Here is a 24,168-nt window from a genome sequence, read left to right as displayed (position 1 = left end):
TCTTCTGCAGCATCTATTGGACGCAGACTGAAGAGACAATGGAGGTATAATGCAAAGCATATCTATACTCACCAGGCTATGTGTCAGAAATAGTGAGTTCATGATGCACAAAACCCAGCATCATGAATTCACTATTTCTGACACATGTCCAGGTGAGTATAGATATGCCTTGTATGACCTCCATCGTCTCTTCAGTCTGTGTGAAATAGATTACATAGACTGAAGAGACAGTACTTGAAATCTACAGAGAAACCATCCACTCAAAAGCCACAGCAGAGCAGCCTCTTCACCCACCCTCCATCCTATAAATGGCACAAAATGTCGGCATTAAAGTATAAAGAGGCTCCCAGCAGACCTGAAATACAGCAGATGCTCCACCACTTCTACAACTACAAGTATCAGCCTAACCCAAAGGGAGTGAGTCAAGCTGCAAAAGACCTCAACAATATATTTTATGCAATGGCCAGACTGTCCGACCTTAAAAAAGTCAACTACAAGAGATCAAAAGAAAAACAGATCAACGGATGGTTTGACAGAAAATGTAAAGCTGTACGGAAGACCCTGAGAACAGCCTCAAACAAGAAACACAGAGACCCCCAACCAGACAGGTCTGAGGGAAGCCTATGAAACCATACAAAGGCAGCACTAAACCATCCTCAGGCGGAAGAAGCAGAGTTACATCTCTACCAAGCTTAACCAACTCCAAGATGCCCTCCAAGACAACTCCTTCTGGGAACTATGGAACCACATGGGCACAAAAGACAAGAAAAACAACATCCATATCCAAAATGGCAACATCTGGCTCCAGTACTTCAGAAACCTCTATAAAGACATTCCAAAGGAAGAACTAAGCCAAGAACAGGAAAGCATAATGGCAAAACTAAAAGCAATGGAGGAAAAAGTAAAAAATTTCCAAAACCCCGTGGATGCACCTATTACATTACAGGAAGTAGCAGAGAGAATCTCTTCCATAAGATGTAGAAAAGCCGGTGGCCTGGACGGAATCCTACCAGAAATGCTGAAGTACAGCCCACCAGAAATACAGGCCGCAATGGTTAAACTCTTCAATATTGTGCTAAGTGCCGGCTACTTCCCTCGTACCTGGAATCAAGGCCTCATCACACCCATCCACAAGAATGGGGACAGGTATGACCCAGCCAACTACAGAGGCATATGTGTCGGCAGCAACCTGGGAAAACTGTTCAACAGCATCCTGAACAAGAGGATCCTCAGTTTCCTCACCGAGCACAACGTCCTCAGCAAGAGCCAAGCAGGGTTCATGCCAAACCATCGCACTACTGACCACATCTACACCCTGCACAGCCTCATTCAGAGAAACGTCCACAATACAAAGAACGGGAAGATATACGCCTGTTTCGTGGACTTTAAAAAGGCCTTAGATTCGGTGTGGCACCCAGGCTTATTCCTGAAACTGCTGGAGAGCGGAATAGAAGGAAAGACCTACGATGTTATCAAAAGCTCCTACACCGAGAACCTCTGCAGTGTGAGTGTGAACGGCAGATGATCGGCCTATTTCCAGCAGAGCCGGGGAGTCAGACAAGGCTGCAGCTAAGCCCAACGCTCTTCAACATTTACATCAACGAGCTAGCTACCGCTCTGGAATCTTCCACAGCACCAGGTCTCACCCTCCACGACGCGCAGGTGAAATTCCTGCTGTATGCAGATGACCTGCTGCTTCTGTCACCAACCGAAAAAGGCCTCCAAGACAACCTGAAAATCTTAGAGAAATTCAGCTCCACCTGGGCACTACCGGTCAACCTAAAGAAAACCAACATCATGGTGTTCCAGAAGAGAAAATCAGACCAGCACCCTTCATTTGTCCTCAACAACTGCGCCCTTACAGGAACGGACAAATATACCTACCTGGGCCTAGAGATTCACCAGTCAGGGAGCTTCAAACAAGCCATAGAGACCCTGAAAGACAAGGCATACAAAACCTTCTATGCCATCCGAAAGAAACTCTACCATCTAAAGCCACCAGTGAGGGTCTGGTTAAAAATCTTTGACTCTATCATCGCCCCAATCCTCCTGTATGGCAGCGAAGTCTGGGGTCCTCACACCTACCCAGACTGGTCAAGGTGGGATTCAAGCCCAACAGAAATATTCCACCTGGAATTCTGCAAGCACCTTCTCCAAGTCCATCGAAGCACCTCCAACAGTGCTTGCCGGGCCGAGCTGGGCAAATTTCCTCTACACCTAACGGTTCTAAAGAGGGCACTGTCATTCCGGGCTCACCTACGTAGGAGCAATCCAAGCTCCCATCACCATAAAGCCCTGACACATGTAGGTGAAACAGAAAAGCCAGGGCCCTAGGAACAGCTCACCCAAACCCAACCTGACCAGAACACCAATCACAGCAACCTGACAAAAGCCGGAATCAGGAAGATGGTAGACGAAGGCCAGGAGAGGTACGTAAGTGACTGGAAGAACGACATCATCAGCTCACAGAAACTGACCATGTACTGGAGTCTACAGAGAGACTACAGACTGGCCCCATATCTGGAGAAACTCCCGGACCCCAGAGACCGCAAGATCCTGAGCCGGTATAGACTCAGTGCCCACAGTCTGGCCATCGAATCCGGCCAACACAGGCAGAGCTACAAGCCCAGGGAGGAAAGACTGTGCCAACACTGTGACCAGGAGGTCCTGGAGGATGAGATCCACTTCCTGCTACACTGCTCCAAGTACTCAGCAGTGAGGGACACTCAATTCAGGAGACTCTCACATCTCTTCCCAGATTTCGTCACCATGAAGGAGGAAGAGAAAACATATATCTTGCTGGGGGAAGAAGAGAGAGCAGTGGAGATAGCAGCGCAATATGTGAGTGAATGTCATAGACTGCGAGAAAGAGAACTATGATATGCCATGGACTTCTATGGCCCCCATCCTGAATATGCCCCATCCCCCATCCACCTTCCCTATGCCATGGACTTCTATAGCCTCATCCTGGATCTGCCCCCATCCCCCCATCCACCTTCCCTATGCCATGGACTTCCATAGCCCCATCCTGGATCTGCCCCATCCACCTTTCCTACAACCCCTACACAACATTCCTACAGTCCCTATCCCCATTCCCTTCTGTACACTTGCTTTGGCAAAACTAATGTGTATTTAGTCCTGCCAATAAAGCTTCTTTGAATTGAATTGAATTGACAACGGAGGTAATGCAAGGCATATCTATACTCACCAGGCCATTTTTCAGAAATAGTGAGTTCAGGATGCTGGGTTTTGTGCATCCTGAATTCACTATTTCTGACAGCTGGTCAGGTGAGTTTAGCTATGTCTTGTATTACCTCCATTGTCTCTTCAGTCTTCGTCACATAGATTAAGCAGACTGAAGAGATCCTGGAGAAAATACAAGTCAAATTAGTTTTCGACAACTCATAGCTCCATCACAGACACAAGAAGCAAAGCTGCAGTGCTCAAGGTGTGTCCCTCCTGGAACTCTGTGGCTTCAAACACTTAAAGTGTACGGCGCAGTGTTTTTATGGCGCACGGTGTGTGTTGCCGGTGGCAAAATACACAAAGAACCAAACAGTATTTGGGGCAAAAAAAATTAAATTTATTTACAAAAATAAAAAATTAACTACGGCGGCTTGGGGTAGAGTGATGGAACTGGGGGGTGTTGAGCTGGGACGCCTGGCTGGGTAAAGACGACGCAGGGGTTGCAGGAGAAGGGGCGATTAAACTAGTGGGATCAGGGAGGTCAGGGATGGTACTGGAGGCATGGGACAGGAGAGACACACTGGAAGGGAGAGACAAACCTGACATCACAGACACATTGGGAGGTGAGGGTGGAGGGAGTGTGAGAGTCCGTGTTTTTTTTTCCTTTGTTGGGATCTGTAGTGGTGTCTGGGGAGCCTCGGTGTGGTGTCTTCCTGCAGATCGGTGATGGTGGCCGGCCCGTCAAGGTCCGGGTGCTGCTGCTGCATGCTGGTGGTGAAGGTCCTGCCAGGGTCTGGGTGCTGCTGCTGCTGGGACCTGGTGATGGTGGCCGGCCTGTCAAGGTCTAGGTGCTGCTGCATGCTGGTGGTGAAGGTCCTGCCAGGGTCCGGGTGCTGCTGGGACCTGGTGCTGATGGCCGGCCTGTCAAGGTCCGGGTTCTGCTGCTGCATGCTGGTGGTGGTGAAGGTCCTTGCAGGGTCCTGGTGCTGCTGCTGCATGCCGGTGGCGGTGGAGGATGTCCAAGCAGGAGCAACACTTGGAATTGTGGTGGCGGTGGGCTGTCCAACAGCACTCGGTATGGTGGTGGGGCTGTAGTGGTGTCAGGCAGGGCTTGGAATAGTGGTCGCCCTGCAGTGGTATGCAGCAGAGCTCAGCATTGAGGTCAAGCGTGTCAGTGTTGGCACAGGTGGAAATGCCACCACTGACTGCTGAAAATACCGAGTTTGCTGTATAGCCTGCATGTAAGCAGCATTGCAGGCCTGCATGACATTCAGCTGGAGATCAGGAGTAAGGTGTTCTGACATGCCCTGTTCAATTTGATTGAAAAAATGACGTGCTGACCTCTGGAGGTTGGCATTCACTTGGTCAAGGCTTTGGTTGACATCCTGGATAAGTGTCTTCATAAGGTTGAAGCCACTATCCAATCTGTCTCCCATCGTCTTGAGTCCATCATGAAAGATTGAGCTCAAGTGCAAAAACTCGAGCATGAGTGTCCTGTCCGAGGCCTTCTGCCGCTGCTGGGGATACACCGAAAAGGAAATGGCAGAGGCCTGGGACAGGGGAACACCTGATGGACCAGCTTCCTGGTCTCCACTCTGTGTTGCTGGCCCACTTGCTGCTTCGCTGGTGGATGGCTGGGACGGGTCCATGGCTGTTCGATGAAGGATCGCTCCGGAACCAGGGTCAAGGGTGCTGCTCCAGGTGCTGTGAAAAGAAAAGAAAAACATTAGTACCAAACAGTTACGATAGTAAAAGCTCCAACTCCTGTGTAATAAAAAAAATCAGATTATGCAATAAAACACAATCCAGTAGACCACAAAAATACTTATGTTCTCTGGGCAAGGATCGGTCTCAAAAATGTCAGCATGCGATGATATTTATATTTTCTGATCCTTGCTCCAGAACCACTGGGAACCCGGCACTCCTGATGAAGGTCCTTGTTGAAGCGATCCTTCATCGAATGCCAAAGTGTTCTGACTTTGAGCACTGTGGAAAAAAAAAATGGTTAGACAATGCACTTTTGGCCGGGATCACACAACTGTGTGTGATGAGAGAAACTCTCAGAAGTTTCTTGTATCACACGCAGTTGTGTGATCCCGGCCAAGGTCACTGCTGCATCACACAGCATTGCAATACTTACGAAATGCCTTGCGCACCCGAGCCGGGGCATCATCCCATCTATCCATCATTGCTTGGGCCACTTCTTTCCATATTTGCTTGATCGCCATGTTGTCCGAGTGCTGCAGAACCCGGGTGCCCCACAACGGGACTCGCTCATGGACCAGGGATATGAGGATGTCGTTGTCAATGAGGTCTTCATCCCTTTCTGGAACCTAGAAAAGAAGGAAAGACATTAATGTTGGAGAGATTAAAAAAAGGAAAAGAAAGAAAACAACAGAGACAGAAAACAGGCAAGAATAAGTAAAGTCAAGAAAAAAAGAACAACAGTAGTCAAGATCAAAAAGGTAAAGAAATAAGCAAAGTGAAGAAATGAACAGGCAAGAATAGTACAGTCAGGATACAACAAACAAAGTACAATCAGTCAAGTATACTTATGAACCACCTTGCCACCCTAACAAGTCCTTGCTGCTCCTGCTCGGCCTCTGCTGCAGTTGAAGACCTGTTCTGAAAAAGAAAAAAAAATGCCCCATGAGTAGATATGAAAGAGAATACTTGCCAGTCTTTAGAGGTGAGTACTCACTTCACTTTCCTGTCCAGCATGTTCAGGGCCAGGGCACTCCTCAGAAGATGAAGACATTCTGAAGAATGCTACAAGAAAAAAGAGACAGAAATTATTAGTATATATAAAGAGAGAAAAAAGAAAAGACAGACATTGGCTTTTATACTCACATCGTCCAAAGGGGAGATTCTTCACAGGTTCAGAGCGCCTTCTTTTCTAGCTCCCAGTCTGCAGAGTTGTGGTCTGCCAATGCCCACTCCCTCTTTTTATCTGTCTGTGTGTGGGGGGTGGCTAATTAGTGTCTAGACAGGTTTATTCAGGAAAAACACATGCGTTCACAAACGCAAACGCGTGTGCTTGCGAACACATAAGTTCTCATAGACTGCAATGCATTGTTTCGACGCATTCCTTTCGCAAACAACCACATACGTTTCTAGGTGGCAAATTGATGCCTCCAATATTGCAACATGTTGCGTTTACCGCACCCAGCCGTAGACAACGAAATGACGCATGCGTCGTCAAACATGGCAAAAAGCATCCAATCGCATGTACCTGTGTCCCGAATGTTAAAGATAGGAAAGCACAACGCATGCAGAAGTATGCAGCCTAAACGCTGCGGACACAACCGCAAATGTGAAACCAGCCTTAGTCAAATGGAAAAGAATAGAGAAAATGAATGACTGCGTTCAATAAGCACACCTATGGTGAGAACCTGTACAGTACACACATCTATGGTCTGCAGAGCAATAGTGTAAAACTGATATTACCATTATATGGTAGTATTATTATTATTATTATTATTATTAATGATGATTAAAACAAATCTCATATAGTAGTATTATTTAAATATAGCTCTTGTAGTAAATCTTAATTTCTTCCAGGCAAGCTAGTAATACTAATAGAGACAACAGTCTTGGGAAGGGGGCTGGAATAGCATGGGCATGTATACTTTAAAATATCAAGTTTGAATCTAAGTCCTACTCCAGTCGTAGGCACACCGGTCCTGCTCTCAGGATTATGGTGTGGGATGACAAAGTGTACTATAGCCTGACCTCTTTTGTCTTAATTTCAGGTATGCTAACAGCTCGGCATTGTATTAATTTAATTTGTGAAACCAGTGATACTGCCATTTCTCCAAAGTGTGCCAGGAGTCGCTTTTCAACATGACAAGACCAGGACTCACATTGCTTGTACCTTTATTAGCAGATTACATGCCCTAAACATGCTCCTATGTGGAATATTTCCATACTTGAGTCGCATCTAGGATGTCATTGGTCAGCAATTGCAAAGGAAGCTGCCAGAAGAGGATCTAGCTGAATTGTGTACCCAAGTGCATTCAGTATGGCACAACATTCCTCAAACAATGATTAATAACCTCATTGACAGCATGACAAGATGTGTAAGTGCATGTATTTGGCATGTGAGCGGCACTGATTCTCGACACTGAATAAATCGAGATGTTTTGAGTTTTGTTTCCATCTTTTTCATCATCTGCATATCATTAACATGTCTATCAATTCTGTGATTTCCACAATTCCACAAGTTTGCCTTCTTAGTTTTGAAATTTCAATGTTAAAAATAAACACAAATATTCAAATGTAACCTGTATATATATATATATTTTTTCCTTATAATTTTCAGATGCTTGCGCAGATTAGAAAGAAATACTGATCATCTCTAGTAAGGAAAAATGGCGCTATTATGTATATGTAGCATTATTTCTTTGTGAGCCATGGAAATATTACGAATTAAATAATTCTTACCTATCTCTGATTACATTAATGGTATTCACACCCATCGAAGCACAAATCTGAATAACAGCTTGACCGACAGCACTGTTGGCTCCATTTTGAATCACAGTGTCTCCTAGCGCAGGTAAAAACACAGTTTTCAAAGGCAAAATTAAGGCCCTGCAGGTTATTATTGAAACGTAAAGCACACAAGAGGCAATTCTGATAATACGCAGACAAAATAAATAATATTGTGAAATTTCTTCAATCCTGCATATAATAATCCAAAAGGTCTGATGAACTTGCTTGCAACATAGAACTGTAATATAATGAGACATTTCACAAGGTTACTAGCATAAGGCCTTGTATGCTCTTCAGAGGCAGAATTTTTGTGGGAATATTTACAGCAAACTTTCACCCCAAATCTATTTGGCGTTGATTTACTATTTACGCTGCAGAACAATTTGCATTCAAATTCTGCCAGGATTTTTCAATTAGCATTTGGATGAGATTTGGTAATACTATAACTAATTTGTATTTATTTTACTCACTTACTGTATGCAGCACTATTAAATCCAAAGAACTTTACAGACATCATTACAATGGTTCGCTCACGAAAGTGTAGATTCTTTCATATGAGAGAATGTATCGATTATGTTAATGACATTGCGATCATTCTCTGATCAGAGTTTTATCAGTGTCAGCTTAGCATAATCCAATTCTCTCAAATGAATTGGATCACAAGGATGCAAGGGTTAATGTCAGCTGCTTTGTTGCTAGTCAGCTGATGTGGGTGGTGACCACTTCCACCATCCTTTAAAAAGTCACATGACACATCAGCTGACTGTCGGTGATAGAGTAATCTATGAGCCTGGAGTAAAGAGCTCTCTGGTTTCAGGGGGGAATCTGCTGTTTTCATTGCATTTGCAGCCCTGGTGCCTTATCCTCTGCTGTATGGTGCTTTACAGCAGGGACAGTGTTATGTACTATTTCCCCTTTTTCTGTTTGTTTTGTTGTTGACCCTCTCCCTGTGTTGTTCACCATCTGCAGTGGTGATGCTAGCGTCCTTGCTGACCAGTGCACTAGCCAGGGAATAGTGAGGTGACAATCAGGGATTATGCATGTGACAGCGGTGGAGGGACGGACCCGCTTAGGGTGTTAGGGGAGTTTTGCATCAGGCACAGGTTGGAGTTCAGGAGGTGCCCCATACCTCATTCCCTACAGTTAGGGTCTACCTTACCCCATTCCATTCCATTATTGGTATATGTTGTGTCGTCCGCTAGATTTAACCATGTCGGTCATGACAGAGGACATACATACGCCTTGCAGATGTTGTCCTTGTTGGGATTTGAACCCAGGACTCCAGAACTGAAAAGCAACAGTACTATGTATTAAGCCACCATGTTGCTAATACATTGCAAATTTTCTTTTTTTGAAAATCTCTGCAGAAAATCTGTTGCTTGTGTGTGAGCATACCTTTAGGCAGGTTCCCCACAAGTCTTACATTTGTGGCAAGACTACATACCACAATGTCTAGACTGGTCATTAGTAGTGATGAGTGAGTATACTCGTTGCTCGGGTTTCCCCGAGCGCGCTCAAGTGGCCTCCGAGTATTTTAGCGTGCTCGGAGATTTAGTTTCAGTCGATGCAGCTGCATGATTTACAGCTGCTAGCCAGCCTGAATACATGTGAGGAATGCCTGTTTGTTAGGGAATTCCCTTGTGTATTCAGGCTGGCCAGCAGCCATAAATCATGCAGCTGAGTCGACAGAAACTACATTTCCGAGCACGCCAAAATACTTGGAGATTAATCAAGCATACTCGGGGAAACCCAAGCAACGAGTATACTCGCTCATCACTAGTCAAACCCATTAGTTCCTTACCTGAACGCAACAACCTCATCGTGACCCTATGACTCTAGTGAGTGTGGGTCAGGAGACCCACAGCCGCACTGGCATCGTGGTCTGTCCTTAGACAATGAATGTCAGACATGACCAACTGGTGTACGACTTAGTGGAGATAATCTGTTACGAAATTTTCCTTATTAAAACAAGGTTGATCTGTCTACTCAAAGCTTTTCAACCTTTATTCACTTTTTAATATATTTTTCTGACTCATAATGCAGAATATTAGATACATTTTCACCTTTCAAGGTCCTATCAATGCTGGATTAATGGATTCTTTCTTATCCTATATTCATATTTTTTAGTTAATTAATAATATCAGATTAAAATCTTTATTTGACATTTATTCCTATTTATATCAGATATGGAAACAATTCAATGGCTCTACAAGGACTCTTTCTTGCAGTGTCGGTGTCATGTGTAATGTTTTAAACCAATTTGATTTCTATATTGTAATTCTGTAAAAGCTCATTAGATAAGGGTTAGTTAAAGAATTGAAAGGAGTCATCTGTTCCAGAAAGCGAGGTTTGTGACTCCACCATATGTGGCGTAAGAATTCTCCCTGCGCTGTAGACAGGTGAATATGAATGTGGCAGCTGTAAGTGTGAGTGCCTGTCAGATGTGTTTGACAACAACAGCTGTGCATTCTTTGGGAGTTCTGCATACATATTTATTACTGGTTATTTATCTCATGTGTTCTCTATTATACGTTTAATAAAAGTATTAGTTGAAAAGACAATAGAAAAATAAATAGACTGTTTTACAGTAATAATTTGAAGTTTAAAGAGACTTACCGACATTCAGAGTTTCAAAGTCCATGAGCATACGATAAGCAGTGCAAGGGTTAACACCGAGCGTTGCGGCACTGAGGAGAGAGATATCTTTACTTATGGAAATGACGTCACTGGACTTGCAAATGGCTTCGGTTCTCCACGTACCTATTGTTTAAGGAAACAAATCTTACATTTAGCTCATCAGTAATTAACTCGTAAACTAAGCAAAAAAACAGAAATGTGTCAATTGCACCGATGCTATAGCTAATAATGCTTCAAGGGGCATTTTTCAGTACAAAATGACTGTTCAAACCAAACACAGACGCCCAGTGCGCCATTGGTGTGGCCAAAGGGTTCAGTGCTCCTCTCTACCTACCTTTTTATGTCTCTGCGCCCTACTTTCTTGATTAACAGATTTAGCAATATAGGAGCCAGAAGAACAGTAGATACAGATGCAAAATAAGTAAGCGGGAAGACACACAGAACTGTTGACAATGCCAAGGGTGTCCGGAGAGCCTGTGTTTTGTGCTGACAGACGCCCTTTATTTAAAAAGCAACTGTCACCTTGGACAGCAGTGAGTTACACACGTGGTCAAAATTGTTGGTACCCCTCGTTTAATGACAGCAAAACCCACAATGGTAAGAGAAATAACTTGAATCTGACACAAATAATAATAAGTCAAAAATCTATGACAAGGAACAAATGAAAGTCGGACATTGCTTTTCAACAATACTTCCACAGAATTAAAAAAATAAATAACACTCATGAAATAAGCCTGGACAGAAATGATGGTACCCCTGAAAAATAATGTGACAAAAGGGACATGTTTAATCAAGGTGTGTCCACTAATTAGCATCACATGTGTCTACAATCTTGGAATTAGTGAGTGTGCCTGTATAGAGGGCTACAGATACTCACTGTGCTATTTGGTGACATGGCATGTATCACAATCAACATAGACCAGAGGAAGAGAGAAGGAATGAGTTTTCTCAGGAGATATTATTCAGAAATTTAAGCTCCATGGGACTGTAGCCAACCTCCCTGGACGTGGCCGCAGGAAGAAAATTGATGACACATCAAAGAGATGGATAATACGAATAGTAACAAAAGAGCCCAGAAAAACGTCTAAACAGATTAAAAGTGAAGTTCAAGTTCAAGGGACATCAGTGTCCGACCATCCGTCCTTGTATGAGCCAAAGTGGACTTCATGGGAGATGACCAACGAGGACACCATTGTTGAAAAAAAATCATAAAAATGCCAGACTGAAATTTGCCAAACTACATGTTGGCAAGCCACAACGCTCCTGGGAGTATGTCCTATGGACAGATGAGAAAAAAATGGAACTTTTTGTCAAGGCACATCAGCGCTATGTTCACAGATGGAAAAATGAAGCATATCAAGAAAAAAACACTGTCCTTACTCTTAAACATAGAGGGGGCTCTGTTATGTTCTGGGGCTGTTTTGCTGCATCTGGAACAGGGTGTCTAGAATCTGTGCAAGGTACAATGAAATCTCAAGACTATCAAAGGATTCTAGAGAGAAATGTGCTGCCCAGTGTCAGAAAGCTTGGTTTCAGTCACAGGTCAAGGGTCTCGCAACAGGATAATGATCCAAAACACACAGCTAAAAACGCTCAAGAATGGCTAAGAGGAAAACATTGGACTATTCTCAAGTGGCCTTCTAGGAGGCCTGACCTAAATCATTTTGAGCATCTTTAGAAAGAGCTGAAACATGCTGTCTGGAAAGGGCAACCTTCAAACACGAGACAATTGGAGAAGTTTGCTCTTGAGGAGTGGGCCAAAATACCTGTCGAGAGGTGCAGAAGTCTCATTGACAGTTATAGGAATCGTTTGATTGCAGTGATTGCCTCAAAAGGTTGTGCAACAAAATATAAAGTTAAGGGTACCATCATTTCTGTCTGAAATTTATTTTTTTAAAAATTCTGTGGAAGCATGGTTGAAAAGCAATTTCTAACTTTCATTTGTTCATTTTCATAGATTTTTGATTTATTATTACTTTTATCAGATTCAAATTATTTCTGTGACTATTGTGGGTTTTTCTGTCATGAAAAGAGTGGTATCAACAGTTTTGACCACGTGTATAGGTGCTGCAGGTTGGTTGCAGGTAATAGCTGGTGGCCTATACAAAGAAAAGATCCCATTGATAGGCCATCAATACCTCCACCACCCTGCAGCATATAACACAGCGTTGTCCATACGTGTGAGTCTGTGGCTGGTATTGCAGCTCAGTAGAGTTGAGAGACTATTGGTTTTTTAGGGTCGAGTTTCGTTTCGTGAAACCCGACTTTTCCAAAAGTCGGGTAGAGCAAGATCGGCCGATTATGGGGAAAAGTCGGGGTCGTCCCGAAACACGAAACCCAATGTAAGTCAATGGGGAATAAAAGTCGGCAGTGAGAGGAGGACAGGAAACACACCTACAGTGCCCATTTGAATGCCAAAAGCATCAATTCTTCTTACTTAAGCTTGTCAACCTTAATTAACTTCATAATACAAGTTACGCACTGAAAATGGGGGTTATTTGGCTAAAGTTGTGGGGGGGTAGGGCTGGCTCCAGGTTTTCATGTGCCATGGGCGAAAGAGCACCCCTTTAACACATACCACAACTCATCATGCTCCGATACGGCAGAGAAATAGCGGTATAGTACAATGAAAAATACTTCACTTTTTACATCTCATGACGAGGCCCATCTATTTCTCCATACAGAATCATTGGTCCCATATAATGTTTGAAACAGTATATGATGAGCTCCACATAATGCTACAGTATATGTAGGTCCTCTTGGATGAAGCTCCACTGTCTTATGGGCCCAAATAATGCTCCAAACATAATGGGCCCCATTTCTAATGCTCTAGTGTATAATGGGCCCTGTAAATTCTGCTCCAGTGTCTGATGTCCACCTTTGGAATGTTCCAGTGTATGGTGGGCCCCATCTATAATTTTCCAGAGTATAGTTATAGTGCTCCCCAAAAAATTGCTGTCCCAACATTGAAAACAATCAAATAAGTCTCCTCGCTAGGGAATCCCTGTACTAGTCTGGACTCCTCGTCGTCCCCATCTTCCATCTCACTGCACAGTATTTCAACCTCGCAAATGTTGTGATCCTGAGCAAGCAGGGGGGGCCCACTCGTTGGCGACGGCACTGGCACAGGGCCCCTGATAGTATGGTGGTGTGTCTGATGGCGGGTGGGCCGAACCTGCACTTTCATCTGCAGCTTCCTCTTTGTCACCGTGTAAGATGGAACTGTATATGGGAAGGGTAACCTGAGTTTCATCAGGGTCAGATTCAGGCCGTGTAGCGTGCGAGGAGAATGTAGTGGTCTGGGTCAATATACCAGCAGATTCATTGAGCAGTGGCTGGGCATCAGTGCACTTGTGTCGCCCCCAGGAGTACGGTCGCCACAGTGGCATTACCTTCCTCCTAGGGAGTGTGATGTCATGCTTGGGAGCAACAAAGGATCTCTCTAGCAGGTTAACTGATTGGGCGGCGTTATTCCCACGAGTCATGACCCTCCAAACAGCGTTCATGAAGGCAAAGTGTTTGTTTTACGTGGGCAGTATGGTTGCAAAGCTGAACCTTAAAGGAATGTCCAGAAGGGCACCACCAGGAGTGGAGCCTACGGTTAAATTCGACTCCACCTGGGAAACCTCAACCATGCCAGCTACAGAAAAGATGCACACATTGCAAGCTTAATTCCGTTAACGAACGAGACTCCGTCATGCCCCGCGGTCCGAGTCCGGCTTACTAGAGGGACACGTGAGGCTCTGGCACATGAGATTGGCCAATAACTGGTGTGTCATGCCCTTACATGTCCGTGGCTGCATGTGCGCTACACTGAAAAGGCCAGCGTTTGTCACTTACAGGTGCAGATAACCCGCTGAACAACGTTAGTGATGGGGATCACTGATTACAATTATTACCCGCGAACGATGATTTCCCAGTAAGTGCAGGTCAACCGCAGTTCCGGAATTAGACCTAACCATCATTCCTGAAAAAATGAAAAACTTACGTGTGCAAACCACAGGTGCTGTAGCTTGCTTAACAGCTCGCCAGCCGTTCTCATGCCCAGTATGGATTACACGTGATTGCACAAAGGTGAGAAAGGGTACCGTATCCCCGGATAACATGTATGGATAGCGTACACATTCAAAATATATGTCAATACATCAGGAGGCAGGCTCAGACGGTGTTAGGCCCAGTATGGCTTGCATGTGATTGCACAAAGGTGAGAAAGGGTACCTTATCCCCGGATAACATGTATGGATAGCGTACACATTCAAAATATATGTCTATACATCAGGAGGCAGGCTCAGACGGTGTTAGGCCCAGTATGGATTGCACGTGACTGCACAAAGGTGAGAAAGGGTACCGTATCCCCGGATAACATGTATGGATAGCGTACACATTCAAAATATATGTCTATACATCAGGAGGCAGGCTCAGACGCTGTTAGGCCCAGTATGGATTGCACGTGATTGCACAAAGGTGAGTAAGGGTACCGTATCCCCGGATAACATGTATGGATAGCGTACACATTCAAAATATATGTCTATACATCAGGAAGCAGGCTCAGACGGTGTCAGGCACAGTGTGGATTTGACGGCCCAGACTACACAGCGGAGGAGCAGGGAGAGGTAAAGATTGCAAATGCTGGGGCCCTGCCCAAGCAAGGGGGGCCCACTTGTGGGCGTCGGTACTGGCACTGGGCCCCTCATAGTACGGCGGTGTGTCTGACGGTGGGTGTGCACCACCACCGTCAGAGACACTTGATTGCACTATGAGGGACCCTGTGCCAGTGCCCGCGCCCAAGAGTCAGCCTACCCACCTGTCCAGGGCAATGTCACTCCCACGGTGTCGTGCGCTAGGTGGTGACCCCGGCCATGGGGGGGGAGGCAGCACAGTTAGGGAGTTTTAGAAAGTGGCATATGTTGATGTTGGACATTCTGCTGATGCAAAAGGCGAAATAGGTCAAGTCCCAGGAAGAAGTGGACCAAAGCAAGCCATTTTTCTGTCACCCTATGTGTCATCAGAGGAAGGTGGGACAAAATCCTTGGAAACCCATGCATGGTTCATTTTAATGAAGGTTAGATCATCCACATTTTGGGTTGACAGACGGGTCCTTTTTTCTGTCAGGATTGATCCAGCTGCACTGAAGACTCTTTCCGATAGCACACTTGCAGCTGGGCAAGCGAGCTCCTGTAAGGCATATTGTGCCAATTCACGCCAGGTGTCCAGTTTAGTGGCCCAATAGTCAAAGGGGAATGACCTGTGTGGGAGAACATCGATATGGGAGGAAAAGTAGTTTGTAACGATAGTTGACAACTGCTGTCTCCTGTCACTTTCCATCGATGCAGTATTACCAGTTGTGTGAGCGGTATTTGAAAAATCAGTCCACAACATTGTCATGAAACCCCTGTCTCCAACGCCACTTCTGCTGTGTGCACCATGAACACCTCTGCCAAGCTGCCCCCGGCCTGTACGGCTCGTGTGAGAACCATCACCGCTGCTGTGTGCTGGGAATGCCTCAAGCAACCGATTTACCAGAGTTACTTGTTTATTAGCCAATATTAGTTCAAAGTTCTCCTGTGGCATGATGTTTTGTAATTTGCCTTTATAGCGTGGATCCAGGATGCTGGCCAACCAGTAGTCATCATCGTTCATCATTTTGGCAATGCGTGGGTCCCTTTTTAGGATCTGCAAGGCATAATCTGACATGTGGGCCAATGTTCCCGGTGTCAATGATGCACTGCGAGTGCTGGTTGGAGGAGCATTTTCTGGCAAATCCACATCCCTCCAGTCAAGCACAAACCCTGTACCAGACCTTGCCATGCCAACATTTTCACTTGCCCCACGAGATGCATCCTCCTCCCCTAAGTAATCATCCCCATCATCATCCTCCTCTTCCTCTTCTTCCTCCACCTCGTCCAGGAGAGGTCCCTGAGCAGACAATGGCTGAATGTCATCAAGGATTCCCTCCTCATCAACATTGGCTGCAGACGCCTGCTCCTTAAGGTGCGTCAAAGTTTGCATGAGCAGACGCATAAGTGGGATGGTCATGCTTAGGATGGCGTCGTCTGCGCTTACCAGCCGTGTGCATTCCTCAAAACACTGAAGGACTTTACAGAGGTCTTTCAGCTTCGACCACTGCACACCTGTCAACTCCATGTCTGCTCTCAAAGTGCCTGGCCGTGTATCCTCCCACAAATGCATTATGGCCTGCCTCTGCTCGCACAGCCGCTCCACCATGTGCAGGGCGGAGTTCCACCTTGTTGCAATGTCGATAATGAGGCGGTGGTTGGGAAGGTGGAGCAATCGCTGCAGCTTCTGCATACGAACGGAGTGTACAGGCGACCGGCGGATGTGCGCGCACAGTCTTCGCACCTTCTGGAGCAGGGCTGTTAACTCCGGATAATTTTTGAGGAAGCACTGCACCACCAGGTTCAAGGTGTGAGCCAAGCAAGGTATGTGGCTGAGTTTTGAAAGGGCTATGGCTGCCACAACATTACGCCCGTTATCACTAACTACCTTGCCTGCCTCAAGATGTACACTGCCCAGCCATGACTCAGTTTGTCGCTGAAAGTACTCGGCCAGCACCTCGGTGGTGTGTCTGTCACCCAAACACATCATCTGCAACACAGCCTGCTGACGCTTTCCACTAGCTGCTCAATAGGGGGACACATCGTGTGCAACATTTTGCGGCCTAGCACGTTGTGATCTTTTGACCCTCTGGACAAGCTGTCCAGCAACTCTTTTGATTTTTGGAACCTGTCTTTGGAGTGCTCCAGGCCTGCCAGATAACAGCTGTTGCGATGTCGATGTCTGCTGTGGATGCTCCTCATCTGAGCTATTGGAAGCAGCACCCTCTTCCCCCAATGGATGCCAATCTGGGTCAACAACTGGGTCATCCATCACCTCCTCTTCAATGTCATGTGCACCTTCCTCTGTGTCACCGTGTATGGTGGTATAGTGTGCGGGAAGGGGCACCTGAGTCTCATCAGGGTCAGAATCTGGCTCTGTACACTGCGAGGACAATGTAGTGCTCTGAGTGAATGTACCAGCAGAATCATCTATCAGTGGCTGTGCATCAGGGCACTCCATGTCAGATTCATCTTGGCCTGGGTAATTCACCATTTCACTTGATAATCCAGGCATGGTATGTGAAAACAGCTCCATGGAGTAATCAGTAGTATGGCCTGCGTCATCCTTCAATCTTGGTTGGGGTGAAGGACACAAGGAAAGGTGTGGTTCATGAACATGAGCCTCCAATGACAACTCAGTGCTTTTATTTTTTACAACTTCAGAAGAGGAGGTGATAGAGCTGGAGGCTGAGTCAGCAATGTAAGACAAAACTTTTTCCTGATGCTCTGGCTTTAAAAACGGTTTGCCAACTCCTAGAAAACTAAGCCTTCGAAGCCTTATGGAGCTAGATGATGACGCAGGCTCAACACCTCCTGCATTCGGTCCTATTTTGCTCTTGCCACTACCATCAGATCCACCACCAACACCATCATTACCAGCTGCCAACCCCCGCCCAATTCCACGGCCTCTTCCACCAGCCTTCCTCATTTTTGGTAGAAATGTAGACAAAATCCAACAAACTATATAGTAATGTAAAACAAGGTACAAGGTGTCTATAGGACAGGGGAGATTTTGAATTTCTGCAGACACTTGTGGACACTGGAAACTTATGGATTGTGTGAGGCCCACTGAATATCACAGCGCTATGTCACAGGCTCGATGGCACAGGTGTGAAAAAAGTGACTACAGGATAAGGGAGATTTTGAATTTCTGCACACACTAGTGGACACTGGACACTTTTGGATTGTGTGAGGCCCACTGAATATCAGAGCGCTATGTCACAGGCTCGATGGCACAGGTGTGAAAAAAGTGACTACAGGATCACAGAGATTTTGAATTTCTGCACACACTAGTGGACACTGGACACTTTTGGATTGTGTGAGGCCCACTGAATATCAGAGCGCTATGTCACAGGCTCGATGGCACAGGTGTGAAAAAAGTGACTACAGGATCACAGAGATTTTGAATTTCTGCACACACTAGTGGACACTTTACACTTTTGGATTGTGTGAGGCCCACTGAATATCAGAGCGCTATGTCACAGGCTCGATGGCACAGGTGTGAAAAAAGTGACTACAGGATAAGGGAGATTTTGAATTTCTGAACACACTAGTGGACACTGGACACTTTTGGATTGTGTGAGGCCCACTGAATATCAGAGCGCTATGTCACAGGCTCGATGGCACAGGTGTGAAAAAAGTGACTACAGGATAAAGGAGATTTTGAATTTCTGCACACACTAGTGGACACTGGACACTTTTGAATTGTGTGAGGCCCACTGAATATCAGAGCGCTATGTCACAGGCTCGATTTCACAGGTGTGAAAAAAGTGACTACAGGATAAGGGAGATTTTGAATTTCTGCACACACTAGTGGACACTGGACACTTTTGGATTGTGTGAGGCCCACTGAATATCAGAGCGCTATGTCACAGGCTCGATGGCACAGGTGTGAAAAAAGTGAATACAGGATAAGGGAGATTTTGAATTTCTGCACACACTAGTGGACACTGGACACTTTTGGATTGTGTGAGGCCCACTGAATATCAGAGCGCTATGTCACAGGCAGAAATTGGCTAGTGTATCACAAACTACAAGGTGTATGTAGAATTGGGCAGAATAGGAATCTCCCTAGAGTGTAGGTCTGTAAGAACGGAACAAGTCCTCCACTTATCCTTCCACAGTGACACACAGATAGTTTCACTGTGGCCGTGATAACAGCCGTTACACGGTACTGAGAGGAGCGTGCACGTACACGGCTGTCCGGTGTACGTAAAATTGTCAAGCTCCGTGTTTTTTAAGTATACGGACTGACACACGCTGTCTCTCTATAGTTTTGAATGTGATCAAACAGCAAATATATTTAACTGTTTGAAAGCTAGACAAAACTAGTAGGTGCAGGTCTGTAAGAACGGAACATGTCCTCGACTTATTCTCACAGAGTGACACACAGATAGCTTCACTGTGGCTGTGATAACAGCCGTTACACGGTACTGTGTGAGGAGCGTACACCGCTGTATGGTGTGAAAAAATGCACGCTCAGTACCTCAGCAGGACAAAAAAAAAAATTGGGATTGCTTTTAAAGAAGCAGTTTGCAGAGCAGTGGGTAAACAGCAATGCAGCTGTCAGGAAGCCTTAGAAGGCAGCCTAACAACCAACACCGCTGATCCACCACAATATAGCCTCCACTTGCACTGCACACACAGTGACTGGTGTGTTGTACAGGCAAAATCGTTAGCAGCAGAAGCAGTTTTTTTTTCTTCTTCCCTGCCTAACGCTCTCCCTACAGAATCAGCAGCAGCAACCTCTCCCTATGCTAAGATCGGCAGAAGTAAGATGGCGGTCGGCGTGGACGCCCTTTTATAATCCCTGTGACGCCCACCAAAGCAAGCCAATCACTTGCATGCCCTTCTGAAAGATGGTGGTGACCCCTGCCTATGTCATCACGTTGCCCACAGTGTCCGTGGATCCTGATTGGCTGAAAAAGAGCGCAAAACAAACTTTTGAAACGCGACTTTGGCACGTAAGTCGCCGACCTCGTGGCCGACCTCATCCTAGGGTCGGGTTTCGTTTCATGAAACCCGACTTTGCCAAAAGTCGGCAACTTTTGAAATTTTTCGACCCGTTTCGCTCAACTCTACAGCTCAGTAAGGGAGTGTGCTACAGAACCAGACACAGTTGCGCAGATGAGATCATCAATTTTGTGAATACTACAATGCTCCTTATCAGTGTGCTGGGAGTTGCTCATCCATAATCACAAACTGATGACCTATGGTATGAATATTGTAGGTCATTAAGGTTAAATTCTTAAAAATTTTTTAAAGGTCTTGTCCATCCTCTATGTGATTGTAGACTTGCATTGAGTGAGGATGCATATGTCCAGCCCGCACATGGCCGCATGTAGGCAAACCATATACCTGTGGTCACGCACCCATCGCTTCGCCATGCTGGCACCAGAAAATCCCCACAGCATGCAGTGTGTGTGCTATGTGGATACACAAGTCTGCAGTGACATAGATTTATTGTAGAGGTGTAACCCAAGACCAAACAACACCTTTAAATGGGTATTACCATCTCCAAGATCCTATCCCAATATGTAGAAGGTGTAATAATAATATTAGCAAATACCTCCAATTAGAAATGTATCATAGTTTTTCAGATTCGCTACGTCACTTACCTCGTTTGCAGGGAATTGCAGCAGTTAGGTATCCATGGTTACGATCATGAAGAGCTACTGTATCTAACAGTGGTCGTAACCATGGCTATCTAAGCTACTGCAATGCCCTGTACATGAGGTAAGCGACCTAGCGAAACTGAAAACTACAGTATAATACATTTCCAATTGGAGGTATTTGTTAAAATTATTATTACACATATTATATATTTGGATTAGAGTTGAGCGACTTTAGTCCGATCGGGTTTCATGAAACAAAATTTGTTTCAGATGAAACTGGTCCGACTAGGGGAAAAAAAGTCGGAGTTTTGTCCGAAACCCGACCCCAATGCAAGTCAATGGGGAATAAAAGTCGGCATTGAGCGGATAAAAGTCAGTGATAAGCGGTCATAGAGGAGCTCTTAGGAAGCAACCCAGGGGCAGACAAAAATGTCAGGTCTCCACCGCAGCTCCAGCCGAAAACCTCCAATGGAGGATAGGAGCAATGAGAAAATGGAAGCGTTCTTAGGAGCGCAGGAAAGAGACTCAGACAAGAGATGGGGTTAAACCACAACGAGTTTTGACGGAGGATCCGTCTTCATCAGGTGGAAACTTCCACCTGATGAAGACGGATCCTCCGTCGAAACGCGTTGTGGTTTAACCCCATCTCTTGTCTGAGTCTCTTTCCTGCGCTCCTAAGACCATTTCCATTTTGGCATTGAGCGAATGACATTCAAAGTCGCTCAACTCTAATTTGGTTAGGATCTTGGAGATGGGAATACCCCTTTAAGCGAGGCATTCAAATAAAAAAAGGTTAGGCTAGTGATAATTATATACATAGATAGGTAGAACAGATAGATAGACAGAAAGACATCCATGTGTAATATAGATATGCTAGATTAATGATAGTTATTATCGAGAACTTTTTAGTCTTCATGAAATAACTATAATGAACATCCTTTCTTTGTGCTGTTCCTCTGATATTCCTCTTAGAAACCTATGAATAAATTGACAACTGTTGCAAATTGCTGTCAGTGTGTCCCTACAAACTCTCACATTATATGCTGACAGTGTCAGACACCCCTTTAAAAAGGCCCAATTTAAAGGGAACCTGTCATGTAAAAAAACGCTATTATCCTGCAGGTATGGTGTTAATCTGCAGGTTACTAGTGTTCTGAACTTACCCGTCACCCGTACTGATGGACCAGTTGACGGAAGGAAAGTAACTTTATTCCTCGCGGCTGCAATCACCACTCAGTGCATAGTGAATGGCGGTTGCAGCCATGCTCCCGGCACCAACTGACACTCGGCTCAGCACTGTATCAGTTCGGAGCTGGCTGTCAGTCCCGGGGAGCGGTTACAGTCACCATTCACTATGCACTGAGAGGTGTAGGTTTAATATAGCTTAGAAAATTTCGAAACATTTGGATATAACAGCTCCAGTACTTCAGCACATAGTGTAGAACACATGTAGAGCTTCTGGCTCCGGTAGCTATTCTTATGCCGAATCTATTGCTAGTAAACATTCATACTGATTACATTTTTTGTGTTTTTTTCATCATATAAGCAAGACACTAAATACAGTGAGTTGCAAAGTGATATTATATTACTACTCAGCAATACCATATGCCTTTAAGCATGAAATAGATTGGATTTGGAGGGTATTATTGCAACTTGATGTCTGTGCTAAACTGTTTAGTGAATGGTTAGAGCGTTGCTATGTGTATTGATTTGGTATATAGCTGGAACCTTATATTTTATGTTGTGAATGGTCCGATGTTCTTGTTATTAGTGTATCTGGAGGGTAGATATTTTCATCCAAGCTTCAGAAATCGAGAGGCGCTGTATACTTACAATTTGCTGAATATATTTCCAATGACAGATAATATAAAAAATAAACCCGATCTGCTTCATGCATCAAACCCATTATGTATCTTCTTAACAGCAGCTGATAATGGCACAAAGTATCATGAAGTTGGTTGGCTGGATATTGTCTATCATGTTCATCAAGATTACTTACCTCTAGAGCTGAGATTCAGCTGTCTCCTCCTGACAGCTGTGACACTTTCATTTCTGATATTCCTGAAATTGGATATTCTTTACTAAAACTACCAGCAAGTGAAATAATAGACTCCAGTTCTAATGGATGACAGCCCCTGCCTTTTTATGAATACCATTAGAGCTGCTTATATTGATGATATCTGTACATCTCTGCATATTTTGACATTTATTTGCCTGACACTAAAAGAATTTTGATAGAAAGCGAAATGATTGATAGGAATGGTCATTAACAAACTGAATAGAGAGGCAATAACTGCCTGCTTTTATGGAGAGAAAGTCCTACATCGTATAAGTGTTTGCTCATACGAACCTAACAAGTATTTAGTCAGTGATTGCTGGAAGAGGATTCTAGACATGCAGATTCATTGAAATGTTCTATGAAGAGTGCATGACTGTATAAACATCAGATGTCAGAATAGCACCAGTGGCAACTAATCCTTTAAAAAAGTAATGCAACTTTAATGAAGAATGAGAAATAATGGGAAGAATCCTACATTATTCTTATTGGAATATGTTTGGTGCAACAACTCAAAACCTGTCTATGAGTGTTTAGTTGCTAGATTTGCATGATGTTTATAAAGTAAAAAAAACTCCCAGAGACTCACACAGGGAGAGCATGTGACTGTATTTCCTGTTTTCCTGTGTCTGTGTATGAGAGAAGCAGCCTGCTGTAGATGCTGCATAAATAGAGACACACAAATGATTTATTTCTGATCTATTAAGCTTATCATATATTGTTCCTGTTTGTTCCTGAATAAAGAAGCTCTGTTGTCACACGCTTGGAAAGTATCCTGAATAATCTGCTGCCAACACTACTGAGCAGAATTCTTTTTCCTATGTTCATCAGCAAGACAATTACATGGACCTGGGCATCAAAAAAGTTTGGATTGATAGGTATAGCAAGTAGTAATGAAGCACTGAGCCTCAAGTTAATACCACTACACTATACAAGGAAGAACCACCAGATGGTCATTCAAACCTAACCACTACACCATAGAAGGAAGATCCACCAGATGGTCATTCAACCCTAACCACTACACCATACATGGAAGATCCTCCAGGTCCTCATTCAACCTTCTTTTCAGTAAAAATGCCAAAGACACAAACAACCAATATACCCACTTCCATGGTACATGCTTGGAGTCAGATTTCTGCCTCTCCTTTGCTGAAATCTAGATCCGCACATTCTGCAGTTTCATGCTCTTCATCTGCTGTAGAGGAGACTGCAGAGGAGATTGCATCTGAGCATGCTCATGGGACAAACTCCCATTGGAGTTCGGGAGTCAGGTGTTCAGGTCCTGTGTCGAATCCCATTGGCTCCTCTTGGAGACCTGGAGATTTCCGGAAGGTCCCGTTCGCTATAAAAAGTGCGCATGGCTGTTCCGCCATGCGCTAGTATATTCATACTTGCTGCTGTATGTTTGTGGATGGATGCATGGACTGGTGAATGACTCATTTGAAACCCCCATTCCTCTGATACCATGTTTGTGAGAGTGATTGAGTTATTGCCAGCATCAGCGCCAGCGCGCCATTGCTCCATTTCCTCAGCAGCTTAGCGTCTGACCTCGCGCCTATTTACCAGC

General features: G+C 44.8%; 1 protein-coding gene across 1 annotated transcript in view; it reads right to left on the bottom strand.

The window, feature by feature from the left end:
* LOC141089611 (enoyl-[acyl-carrier-protein] reductase, mitochondrial-like) overlaps positions 1-24,168 on the bottom strand; it is a 176,306-nt gene that overhangs the window by 72,033 nt on the left and 80,105 nt on the right. The window contains exons 4-5 of the mRNA XM_073576115.1: positions 10,294-10,437; positions 7,630-7,732 (exon numbers count right to left, since the gene is read on the bottom strand). Coding sequence (XP_073432216.1) covers positions 7,630-7,732; positions 10,294-10,437 — 247 coding nt within the window. The remainder of the gene's footprint in view (positions 1-7,629; positions 7,733-10,293; positions 10,438-24,168) is intronic.

This window comes from Dendrobates tinctorius, unplaced genomic scaffold, assembly GCF_039654945.1.
Source record: "Dendrobates tinctorius isolate UK_male_01 unplaced genomic scaffold, ASM3965494v1 ptg000046l, whole genome shotgun sequence".
NCBI classification, from domain to species: Eukaryota; Metazoa; Chordata; class Amphibia; order Anura; family Dendrobatidae; genus Dendrobates; species Dendrobates tinctorius.
Note: the sequence above shows the minus strand (reverse complement) of the source record. Positions and strands in the feature narration are given on the sequence as shown.